Genomic DNA, 12,179 nt, shown 5'->3' with positions numbered 1-12,179 from the left:
GGAGGGATCTACAATAGATTACAGTTAGAAGAGAGGCTAACTAGGTTGCAAATTCAGTACAGAATCTGACAGGGATTCCACTGGGCACTGGAGCTTTGTTCAGTTTCAATGATTTCAGTTGTTTCTCAACACCACTGACAACTAACACTTATTTCACTTAACTTTTCAGAGTGAAGTTGTTTAAACTGTGGCAATTCTTCTTGGTGCTCCTTAGCACAGGAACATTTGAAAATGATGTCATGTATTTCAGCTTGTGCTTTGGTGCCCTCAATTTCAGTTCCTGTCTTATTTGTGAGTGACTGGATGCTAACTTTACATACGACCAGAATTTCCTTGGGTTTTGCAAAAGATCGTTTAACAATATTCTGCTAAGATATCCACTGAGGGCTTTGTGCATTGCTCTCTTGACAACCAAACCTGTTTCATTCAGAAACTCTATCATCTATCATCTCTAGTCCTATTATGCAGTAGTTGCTGTTTCTTTAGAGGAACTGACCACTAGATGTCACAAAGTGGATGCACCTGTACACAAGGTGACAGGGATTATTTCATTGTGATACAGCTCAGTGAATTTGAACATGGACTAGGTACTGGATGTAAGCTTAGTGACAAACCCATCAGAGACATTTTCAACCAGTCTAACGCTTCCCCAGCTGACTTTTGGCAATGTGATTGTGAACTAGAAACATGAAAGAACAACCTCAACTAAACTAACATAAGGCGTACCTCACGTACTGGGACTGCCGAGCGGTATGGAGGGTGGTTATACTTAATCTATGAAATTAGTGGAAGGGATCACTTGTGAGTTACAAACTGCTACCAACAGATCAGATGGCAGAATCAGTATGAATATGGAGTTAAAAAGAATGGGATACAATTATTTAGCAACTCCTCACAAGCCACAATTTTCTGTAACCAGTGCTAACAAGGTAAACTACCCATCCCAACCCCTCAGATTTACAGGTAAGATGGCCCAGTGGGTAGTCCATCAAAAACTAAACATGGAAACATCCATGTCAGCACTGCTGCTATCAGTGAATACCTGCGTTTACCAGAAATCCTTCGGATGGCTTCCCACACTTTCGTAGAACCAGTGGTACGGTTGATGGAGTCGAGGTACGCTTGCCATGACTGCTTTTGCTCTCTTCAATGATGCGTCGAGTGTTGGCTCTTTTAAGTCGAAAGGCTGTGAGGTTGTCTGCAGTCGGACAGCATTTAAACTGTCAAAGAGCCGCACATCTGTCATGGATGGCTAAGCAATACTCACCTGTCCACCAAGGTGCAGATCACCTTCTGAGATGACCTAATGACTACTGTGGATCATACACTTTATGTGGTCCATCCATTCCTAGCTGAACAGCACCCAGTTAGCCCTACTGATCATCTATTTTAGTGGCGTCTGGTCCAGCAGTCTTCCATCCAGTGGCTGGATCCACAGCAGGAAGGGGTCACTTGAATGGAGTTCTTCAGTTGCTTCCCACTATGCTGAGTGTGCTAGGGCTGGAGAGCAGAAAGAGAGGTCAGTGGCAGAGGATGACCCAGTAGCAGCCGAGAAATGTGTGGGGCTGCCTGTGCTGAGGATGCACAGCTCCTGAGACATCATGAGGTTTTCCAACACTTGACCCATGGGGAAGTACCGTGTGAGCTCCGTACTACATTATGGGCATTGAAATCACCCAATAGGAGAAACGTGTGGGGAAGTTGTTCAATAAGTGCTGTGAGAGCCTCAGAATCTATTGCATCCTGTGGAGGTAAGTACAGGGAGCAGACAATGATCATAGGACTCGCATGGACTGCAACAGCTACTATTTGTAGGTCAGTAACTAAGGGGAGAGCAGAGGAGTAGTGTGTGTTATTGAAAAACACAACACCACCTCCCTTGGTTTGTTCCCCAGTCAGGTCATCCTTACGGTGGAGGGTATTGCCCCACAGCAAAGGCGCATCACTAGCTTTAATATGTCGTTCCTGCAAGCACAAGCACAAGCACAAGCAGAAGCAGAAGCACAAGAGTTGCGGCTCTGCCAAGAGTTTCACTTCCTCCACATGAGTCCTGAACCCATTCATGTTCTACTGTAGTATGGGAGCCATTTATCATGGTGGTTGGACTTTCACCAGAGTGGGAAGCCCACAACGGTTGGAGTTTCAGCTTTGGGGCAAGATCATTGCCCAGACAGACTTAGCAGTCCATTAGCTCTGAAGCAGAAGCAGCAGAGCCATCAAATTGAATGACATTGATATGGTCTGACTGTCTACCACATATTTTTGCTCGTGACAGAAGCTTCTCATTTCCTTTCTTGGGCTGGGATGGCTTTGTGGGAACTACTGCAACAGTGGCAAAGACAGCATTGGATTTTTTCTTACAAGACTCCACCTTTGGAGGTACCGTGAGCTCCACAATTGCAGTAACAGTGGCTTTCTCTGATGTTCTCAGAGGGGCTATGGGCATGAAAACAACTGCAGCTTGACACTAGCAACTTCGATTTGTGTAGAAGCGTTGGCTGTCTAAGTAGCCTTATATGTAGTGAATGCGGGAGACTGCCTTGTACATCATCTTGGCCTCTCCATATGGTATTCATTTCAAAGTCTTAATCTCCTGTATCTTCCAATCTTCAGGGAAGAATCCCTATCCCAGACAGGGTGATCCTCAGAGCAGTTTACACAATTGGGACAGGAGGAGCAGCCAACACCGTCATGGGCAGCCTTGCCACATAAGTCTTCATCCTTACATCCTAAGGTGGAGGCCCCAAAGTGCTGGCGCTTAAAACAGAGCATTGTGTTAGGGACATATGGCCATACACTTAAGACGGAGAAAACCAGCCTTGATATGCTCTGGGAGTTTCATGCTACTGAAGACAAGGATGAAGGAATTAGATTTTATGAGATCCCCCATCTACCCTTTTCAATATATTTTGCACATCAACAATCCCCTCCTGAGCCCACTCATTCTTCAATTCCTCCTCAGGAATGTCAACAAGATCTCTACAGGTCACAACCTCTATTTATGGTTCAAGGAGTTGTGAAGCTCCGTGTTGATGGCATATTCTCCAAGGCCCAACAAAGTGCCATTATGCAGTCGTTTGACAGATTACAGTGAACCTGTGATGCCCTCCAAACCTTTCTGAATATAAAAAGGTGAAACCTTTTTGAAACTGCCCTCTTTCTGTTTAATAATTAAAAACACATTTGACTTGTGGCATGTGTTCTGTTACTATTCTTGGACAAATTCTGTATAACCCTTGAGTCGAGAGGACTGGCTACATGAGCCTTTGTATTTGACTGGGTGTTAGCACCTGCTAGCAGCTCACCCATTCTGCTGGGAGGTGGAAGAGGAAACTTCAAAGGATCCATCATGGTCCCACGAGCAGCTAGGGAAGTAAAAGTCCACGTAGACAAAGCTCCACGTGCTTAGGTATGGCTTATACAACTGATGTGTGGCAGATTCCTCAGAGGTTGCCCACTAACAACTGTTCCATCACAACAGCCACGCACCTCATTAGTGCACAGCACACTTTGAGATTGAGATTTTTTTTTTTTTTAAGAGGTTTATTCCACCCTCACAATCCGGACATTCAAGCCAAGATCCCCATTCCCTGAGACACACAATGTTCCACTGTTGCACTGCTTGGTGGTCACTGAAGCATGCCCAGAGCGTATGGTGACAGTGAACGGGGGGCACTTACCAGTTCCCAGCTCAGGAACCCCAGGGTGGCCAAGCCCATACCCAGCAAACGAAAATAGCAATTATACAAAGAGCAAAAGTAGCTGAATGTAATTGTTTGAGAAGCTCAATAATATGCTTCTTCCACTTCACTGCGAGTTTTCATTAACATGTATGCCCAAAAATTTGGAGCATTTCACACTATTTATTGACTCCTGCTCACACGCTGGGCAACTCAGCACTGGAAGGGTAGAAAATTTTAGTGACTTGAGATTGTGGTTGTAATCCCTGATCAGGGCTGCCATTGTGGGAGATGGATCACTGTGTTTGGAAAGATGAGATGGATGCTTAGGGGAGCTGTGAATGTGAGCAGCATAATTGACAAGCTGTTGTTGGCACCTGATTCGCAATGGAGGGACCCCAGCCTCCATGAGTAAGCTGTTCACAGGGCTAGTTCAAAAGGCTCCTGTCGCACATTGAATCCCACAATGAGGTATCAGATCCAGTAACTGCAAAGATGAGGGCGATGCCGAACCATATGCCAGACTCCCATGATCGAGGCAGGATTGTATTAGGACTTTGTAAAGCTGCAGAAGGGTAATGCGATCTGCTCTCCAGCTGGTGTTACTCAGGCAGCAAAGTGTATTAAGGTGCAGCCAGCACTTTTGCTTAAGATGGCAAAGATGGGGAAACCATGTCAACTGAGAATCGAAGACCAGTCCTAAAAAGCAATAAGTCTCCACCACATTAAATAGTTGGTCGTCAAGGTAAAGTTCTGGTTGTGGATATATATCAACGTTGACAGAAGTATATGAAGCAAGTCTTGGCGGCAGAAAACCGAAAGCCACGGATGAGGGCCCATGCTTGCACCATTCATTTTGTGCCTTGCAGTGACGCCAACACTAGAGGAGGAATAGTAAGAGGCAAAAGTTGTCAGCATACAGTTTGACATTGCATTGGTATTCCATCACCTTGGCCTTTTCAGGCAATGAATTGCCCTCAAAGGCCAAGATAAAGGCACCTTAGCAATCCTATTGTCCTTCAGTCCCCATATACATGACAGACAAAGTGTACACCCTGTCGCTCAAAGTTGGCCCGTAGCTCCTCATCAGATTGTACGAGCAGATCTCTGTGGAAAATGATGCCCTGAACTAAATTTAGACTGTTACGGGAAGTGACGGTCATTAGTATGTCACTCAGCTTGTTACAAGAGGGCAGTGTCTGTGATAGGGCAGGGGATGCCATTTTGATCAGAATTGACCCACTATTCATTTTAGAGGTGGCTGCCACTTCCCCAAACTTGTCTTCCAAGTTCTCCACAAAGAACAAGGACTTTGTGGCTAAAAAGGAATCGCCATCAGTCCTTGTACAAACTAAGTATTGCTGGGGATATTGCTCTGCTTGCCGCTTAGCCCTACGTCCCTCCCATGGCATAGCCAGGGAAGAGAACATTTTAGGGTCGTATCTCAATGCATTGAAAGAGGACCGTCCTTTCATAGAGACTGGGCCCAATCATAAACCAGGTCCAAGCAAGGTTGGCACCAAGAAAACCATCCAACAGAAAGGCAGAGGGAGAAATGGATAGTGGACGTATAAGCATTCAGAACAAAAAGGAAATAATGTTGCCAAAGCCAGGGCCCCATGAAAGCCAAGCACCTACTCAAAAGAGTAGTGAGCTGCCTTGGGGGCCAATTTTGGGTTCACTCCTATTCCTTATATATGTGAATGACCTTCCACTTTGAATTGAACATGTGGAATTGGGCCTTTTACAGATGATACTAGTCTTATAATAAAGCCCATTAGAACAAAAGCAACGGAAGAGATTGTTAATGATGTTTCTCAAAGAATTAGCAAGTGGTTCTCTGACAATGAACTCCCTTAATTCTAAAAAAAAACCATATCATATTCAATTCTGCACAACAGACAGTCATACAGTAGGTATTTATTGCAGATGCAGGGGAAGCAGAGAAATCTGCTGCACAGTGGATGACAGCTATCTTCCAGCGCCCAATAAGCATAGGAAAACTAAGTCATTTTTCATTTAAGAAGTCACTACGCTTGGAGGCTAGTTTCATAATGTACCCTGCCCACTAATATACAAGGGTGAGTCAGATAAAAACCTTAAAAGTTCTGTACAATTCTGAAAAGTTGTGAGATAAGAGTTGTTCGTTGGCAGTAGTGTTCCTTGGGGTTCAGAGAGTGACTGAGCAGCGATCTGTGATGCGTTTTTTGTATAGTAAAAGTGTCAAAAACAAATAGAAATTCATTGCAGAATGGCAGTACCAGGGTGTATATGCGGACAAGGAAAAAAAATTCCTGGATTTCCCGTTTAAAAATACCTGGGCTAACATATACTTTTTCCATGTTAAGACAGTATATTTTCCCTTGGAACTGTAAAACTTATCACTCCTTTCAATGGTTAAGGTTTTATACACCAGCATAAAGCTTCCTGGCATTCTACAAAATGATGCCTCCCCCCCCCTCAAAGAAAAAGAAAGAAAGAAGGTGTTTTGGAAAGATCTTTGATGTGCAGCAACATGCATACTGCACATCTTCATATTACAAAAGTATAAAGTCGAATCCCACCAAACGTAGCACATTAGTTTCCAAAGCGTTGAAACAGAGATTTTGATGCATTTTGTAAGTCAATCACAGCTCATGTCACGTGATCTCGCCAGCCAGTGGCAGCAGATATTCAGAGCATAGGACACATGATGTAATAAGCCAATAGCAATACCATTGTTAAGTAGCGTGAACACACAAATTAATATTCATAGTACAGCTACTGGAAAAGCTAAGCTTTCACATATAATTTTTTTGGGTGTTACATCACACAAATGTTCCAGTAAAATTTTAAATAATGTCAGAAATGTCTTGTCTTCTGTGCCCAAAGTTCTTGTAAGTGGCTGGTCCTCGAAGTGTTAAGTTTTAAATGAGAGTCAAATGCTATGTGATTCAAGACATTCGAACATTCACACACGTAGCATAATTCATCTTGGGTAAAAGGAAATTCACTTTGAAAGTAACTCTTTTCAAACCACCATTTGCAATATTTTCCAGCTACATGTTAGAAATAGGTGCGTTTCAGCAGTTGCCAGGGAGCACCAGAAAACGGCTGTTACTGCATGTGCGCAGCTACGATAACGCAGGAAGCCCATATGTTTGCATGTATGTAGCATTAACAGGTATTACATTACGTCACAAAAGAAACAGGACATATCAGAATACTTCAAGAGCATCAGAATTTCTTAAACTATACTAAAATGCATAATTTGGCTTAAAATGCTAATTCGTATGTTGAGATTCATAGAGCTTACTTTTAAGAAAGTTAGCAAGTACCTACAATTTCCTTCTACTATCACACATTTTAATTCCTTGCTCACTTCATATAAATATTACAAAAAACATAAATTTTATTATAAAATTAAGAGAAAATAAAAAAGGTAAATGGAGGTAAATCGTTACAGTAAAATTCACATAATTACAGTAATTTGCATTTACCTAAAATTTTAATACGAAATATGTAGAAAATTAAGAGAAAAATGAATATGTTTGTTTTCTGACTTTCCCTTTTTCAGAAAAAATCAAGTCTGAAGAAAAAAGGTAAACAGAGCTAAATAAAACAGCAAAATAAAATTATTCACTTTTACTTAAAAATTTTCATTTAATAAGATTTCAAAAAAGTGGAAAACAATCCCCACATTACCCACAACACAACTTCTGTTTGTTTTGGACTCCTCTGACCCTATGGACACAGCAGTACGCAGAGGCTAACTTCTGAGTTACCATTTATTTGGGAGATTATTAAGTACATGAGCGAGTGTGTTGGATGTTTTAGACAAATGGAAGCTCCAACCTGATATTAATTTTTTCAGTGTGGTTTTTGGGATGTAAATTTTCTTTATTATGGCATAATGCCATACATGCCAAAGGATGAAAACATGCACTTGAAATTCAGCAAACAGTTGAAACTAGCCAAGAGTGTGGAATGAAACACTTCATTTCAAATAAATTGACTGCCTCCACAGAAAAAATTAATAATGTTAAAATTTCTTTAGCAAACCAACAAAAATAACTTCATTTTTCTGCAAGACAATTAATGCTTGACTGCTAGAAACACGGAAATAAAATAAAATCAGAAAACTGTGAGTAATAACATATTTTAGCCTTCTGTAATTATGTGAATGTATTTTAATTCAGTTGATAACTTCCGGCCATAGAAAGCTGTTTTATTTTCGTTTGCTGTGAGAGCTCTAAACAAGCAAAAATGGCAAATCATGAAACATAAACATGGGTCACATGGAGAAGATTGGGTGCATAAGAAAAATTTTTCTGGGTAGCATCTGACAGCTTTTTGCTACTACTGATACAGCTAACAGCCCACTTCAAGTAGTAAGAAACAGAAGGTACCGCTCATATGCGACCCAATTGCTCAAGTGCATGGGCCCGCTGGCAACCGCTCAAACGAACCTAAAGTAAATAATTGTGATGTCAAGCTTATCAAAAGCAGTTTGTTGTTATGTAGTATTGCATAGTCTTCATTCTTTAAGCCTTTGACACATTCTACTGTTTGCAGACACTTGTGTGCAATCGGGAAAAAAATCAGGAATAAAAAAATGAGGACTTCTGGCATCATCGTGTATCACTACAGCATGACAATACCCGACAGCATACAGCCTGTAAGACAGCTGAGACTATTCAGGAAATTAAATCTGAATGTCTGGTACATCATCCTCATTCACCAGACCTTGCTCCTAGCAGCTCATCTGTTTGGTGCATTCAAAGAAGCAGTCATTTTAGAAGAGACAAAGAGGTGAAAACTACAGTGCATGACTGGTTATACACATGACCAAAGGAATTCTTGCAGCATGGTAGCAATGTGCTTCTGAAGTGGTGGAATATGTGGATACAGGGAGACTGTCAAAAAATGACACATATGTTTTTTGTTCATTGTTACAATTAAAAATATTATAGGACTTTTAAAATTTTCATTTGGATCACCCTCATAGTCTGAAATATTAGTATTTTAAATTGATAACATGCAATATTATGGGTTTTAATGAAACTGGGCTTTGTATCATATTTATTTTTGTGTATTTTATGATACATTTCTCATGTTTGTTACAAATTAATCATTTGGACTGAAATTTAATCTCTGCAGACTCCAAGTGCTATTACAATATTTGTAAATTCCACTGAATTACTATCATGTATTCACACACATTATTCATTTAATGTGAAAGTTATGGTAATTTAAAGTTTCACTTCATATACTTCAATAACAATCGTTCTGAGCTCAGTGCTTTTATATTTCATCAATCATAACTTTATCAAGAGAGGCAACATTTTCTCTAAATTAAGATACCATTTGAACCTGAATGTACTTGTAATAGTCTTCTCTCATACCAACATTTATTTCATATTTTGTACTTAAAGATTTGTGTTCTTCAAAAATTAGCTTTTCATTGGCTATTTATCACCTCTTCAAAATGTCATACGAGAGTGAGTCAAATGAAAACCTTAAATTTGTAATAACAAATCGAAATTTCATGCCGTTATCCTGTAAGTTGGTAAGCGTGCTACAAACAGCATGCAGAATAGCTTGTAGGTGGCAGCACAGTGCAGATGCACACATACCGTCACAGTATCAGTATAAAGATGGCCGCCCCACTTGCGACTTGCACCAGGGAAGAACAGCGTTCTGTTATTTGGTTTTTGCGTATTGAAGGTGTGAAACCTACTGCAATTCAATGACGAATGAAGGTTCAGAACGGTGATGCACGTTTGTCACAATAGCAAGTCTACGAATGGAGTAGGAAGTTCGCAAATGGTGTGACTTCAGTGGAAGATGCTCCTCGTCCAGGTCAGGCACAACGAGTTGTGACTCCACAGAACGCTGCAGCAGTTGAAGCCATAGTGAAGGAAAACCGCCGAGTGACACTGAATGACATTGCAGCATGTTTACAAATTAGTCATGGGTCAGCACACCACATTGTGCATGATGTGCTCCAGTTTCACAAAGTGTCTGCAAGATAGGTGCCACGACAGCTGCCTCCTGAAACGAGAGAACGACATATTGATGCTTGTGAAGAACTTCTTCGGCGCTTTGAATGAGAAGGTGATTGCTTCCTTGCAAGAATCGTTACTGGGGATGAAACCTGGGTTCACTTCCATCAACCGGAAATGAAGAGAGTGAACAAGGAATGGGGCCATTCATCATCACCAAAACCAAAGAAGTTTCGTACAGAACCATCAGCAGGGAAGGTTATGCCGACACTCTTTTGGGACGAAAAAGACATCATTTTGGAGCATTACATGCCTAGAGGGACCACTGTCACCAGTGCATCATACACAGATCTTCTAAAAAATCATCTGCGACCTGCAATCAAATCAAAGCAATGTGGATTGCTGTCAGCAGGTGTCCTTTTGCAACATGACAATGCTAGGCCCCACACTGCCCATACAACAGTTGCAACAATCACAGACCTGCATTTTAAGTGTCTCCCTCATCCACCATACTCATCAGCCTTTGCCCCAAGTGACCCTCAAAGACGCAATGGGAGGAAAGAAGTTCCGTTCTGATGAAGAGGTATGCCACGCGGTGCATGAATGGTTGCGCGGACTACTAAAAGAATTTTTTTCTAAAGGAATTTGTGCACTCGGTAAGCACTGGAGGATTTGCATTGAGCGTGAGGGAGATTATGTTGAAAAGTGATACAGCTTTGTACCACTTCTGCACAATAAATACAGTCACAATTAATTATTACAGCCTGTTGCACAATATACGAGGGCTATCCACAAAGTATATTACGTTTTGGAATTAAAAATAAATAAAGTATTGGAAATTTTTTTTATTATATACAGATGAAAGCCACACTTAAATACTACTTTTCTACATAGTTGCCATTTAAATTAAGGCACTTATTGTAGCGATGGACGAGCTTGGAAGTTCCTTCGTCGTAAAATTCGGCCACCTGCGCCTTCGGCCACGTGGTTACCTCTTCTTGAAGCTGTGCGTCCTCATCAAAACGCTGCATAGCCAACCACTTCTTCGTTGCTGGGAATAAGTGGAAGTCGCTCGGTGCCAGGTCGGGACTGTACGGTGGATGAGGAAACAACTCCCACTTAAAAGATTCGAGAACTGCACGAGTGGCATTTGCCGTGTGGGCCCGGGAGTTGTCGTGAATCAGCAAGATCTTTGAGCCCAACTTTCCCCTACGTTTGTTTTGTATTGCTCTTCAGAGGTTGTGCAGAATTTGGCAATACCTTTGAGAGTTTATTGTAGTGCCTCTTTCCAGGAAATTCATAAAAATCACACCTTTTCTGTCCCAAAAGACAGTCATTATGTGGCTGAAGGTGCAGGCGACCGAATTTTATGACGAAGGAATTTCCAAGCTCGTCCATCGCTACGATAAGTGCCTTAATTTAAATGGCAACTATGTAGAAAAGTAGTATTTAAGTGTGGCTTTCATCTGTATATAATAAAAAAATTCCAATACTTTATTTATTTTTAATTCCAAAACATAATGTACTTTGTGGATAGCCCTTGTACTTCAATGCTACAAAATAAACTTTGCAAAAGGTATGCCTCAATTTGACTTGGTCTCCATTTATGGCGTTTAACAGTACCCCAGCAGATAGGACAGCATTCAGAGACTTGAGGGAAGACAAAGATATTGCCTCTGACACAGGAACACCACCGTCGTTTAATCACATAGTAAATACAATAGTGAGGTTTTGAAATATTTTGATAGGTATCGTGCTCCTGAAAACGGGCACTGAATTATATTCAATAAAAATCTCTTGTTAGAGGATTAAGTGACTACTGGGATTATAACAGAAGCTATGTGCATTAAAACAACCTAATACTGGCAGTTGTTGTCAGTCCAATACAGCATGCGACCCAACTAACAAAATCAGACAGGGTGAAGAGACTGTCCAACTAAGAGAACAGCTCTACAGGAACGATGCTGTAGAAACTTCACTACATTGCATTTCCCAATAGACTATACATTCATGAAAAATTGTGTGTGTTCACCATGTTAACTTACTTAAATGCTGGAGCAGCTGCACCAGGCTGTACTAGTTTGAGAATTGGCATCCTAAGTTCCTGCAAGTTCTTCAGGCTTCCCAGGGCAGTAAATGCCTCCCTTGCATCATTGCCGAGTATGCAGTACTCGTAAAGTTCCAGACATTCCAAGCTGTCAGCACAGACTGTCAGCAACGGCAGGACAAACCAGTAGAGAGACAGAACTGGCGCTCGTGGAAATCTATCCCTCCTGTCACATTTCAGAAGTCCAAAGAAATAATGCACCATTTATTATAACTCTAATTGTTAATACCTAGGAACAGGAAAATTTCTCAGTAATGTAAGGTGCAAAATAACGCAAAAAGTAACAGGTTCAAAAAAACGGCCATTTTTATGAAGTCTCATGAAAATTGTAATTTTGCTGTAAAAATTTTTATAACTCTTAATTGCACTTTACTAATATTTGTAACTGGTAGTTACTAAATATTAACA

The 12,179-nt window shown here is 41.1% G+C and overlaps 1 protein-coding gene across 1 annotated transcript in view; it reads right to left on the bottom strand.

Annotated features, from left to right (window-relative positions):
* The window catches only part of LOC124719076, a 90,102-nt gene that overhangs the window by 24,984 nt on the left and 52,939 nt on the right, over positions 1–12,179 (bottom strand). The window contains exon 5 of the mRNA XM_047244757.1: positions 11,710–11,937. Within this exon, the coding sequence (XP_047100713.1) occupies positions 11,710–11,937 (228 nt within the window). The remainder of the gene's footprint in view (positions 1–11,709; positions 11,938–12,179) is intronic.

This window comes from Schistocerca piceifrons, chromosome 10, assembly GCF_021461385.2.
Source record: "Schistocerca piceifrons isolate TAMUIC-IGC-003096 chromosome 10, iqSchPice1.1, whole genome shotgun sequence".
In the NCBI taxonomy this organism is placed as follows: domain Eukaryota; kingdom Metazoa; phylum Arthropoda; class Insecta; order Orthoptera; family Acrididae; genus Schistocerca; species Schistocerca piceifrons.
This window is presented reverse-complemented; position numbering and strand designations above follow the sequence as displayed.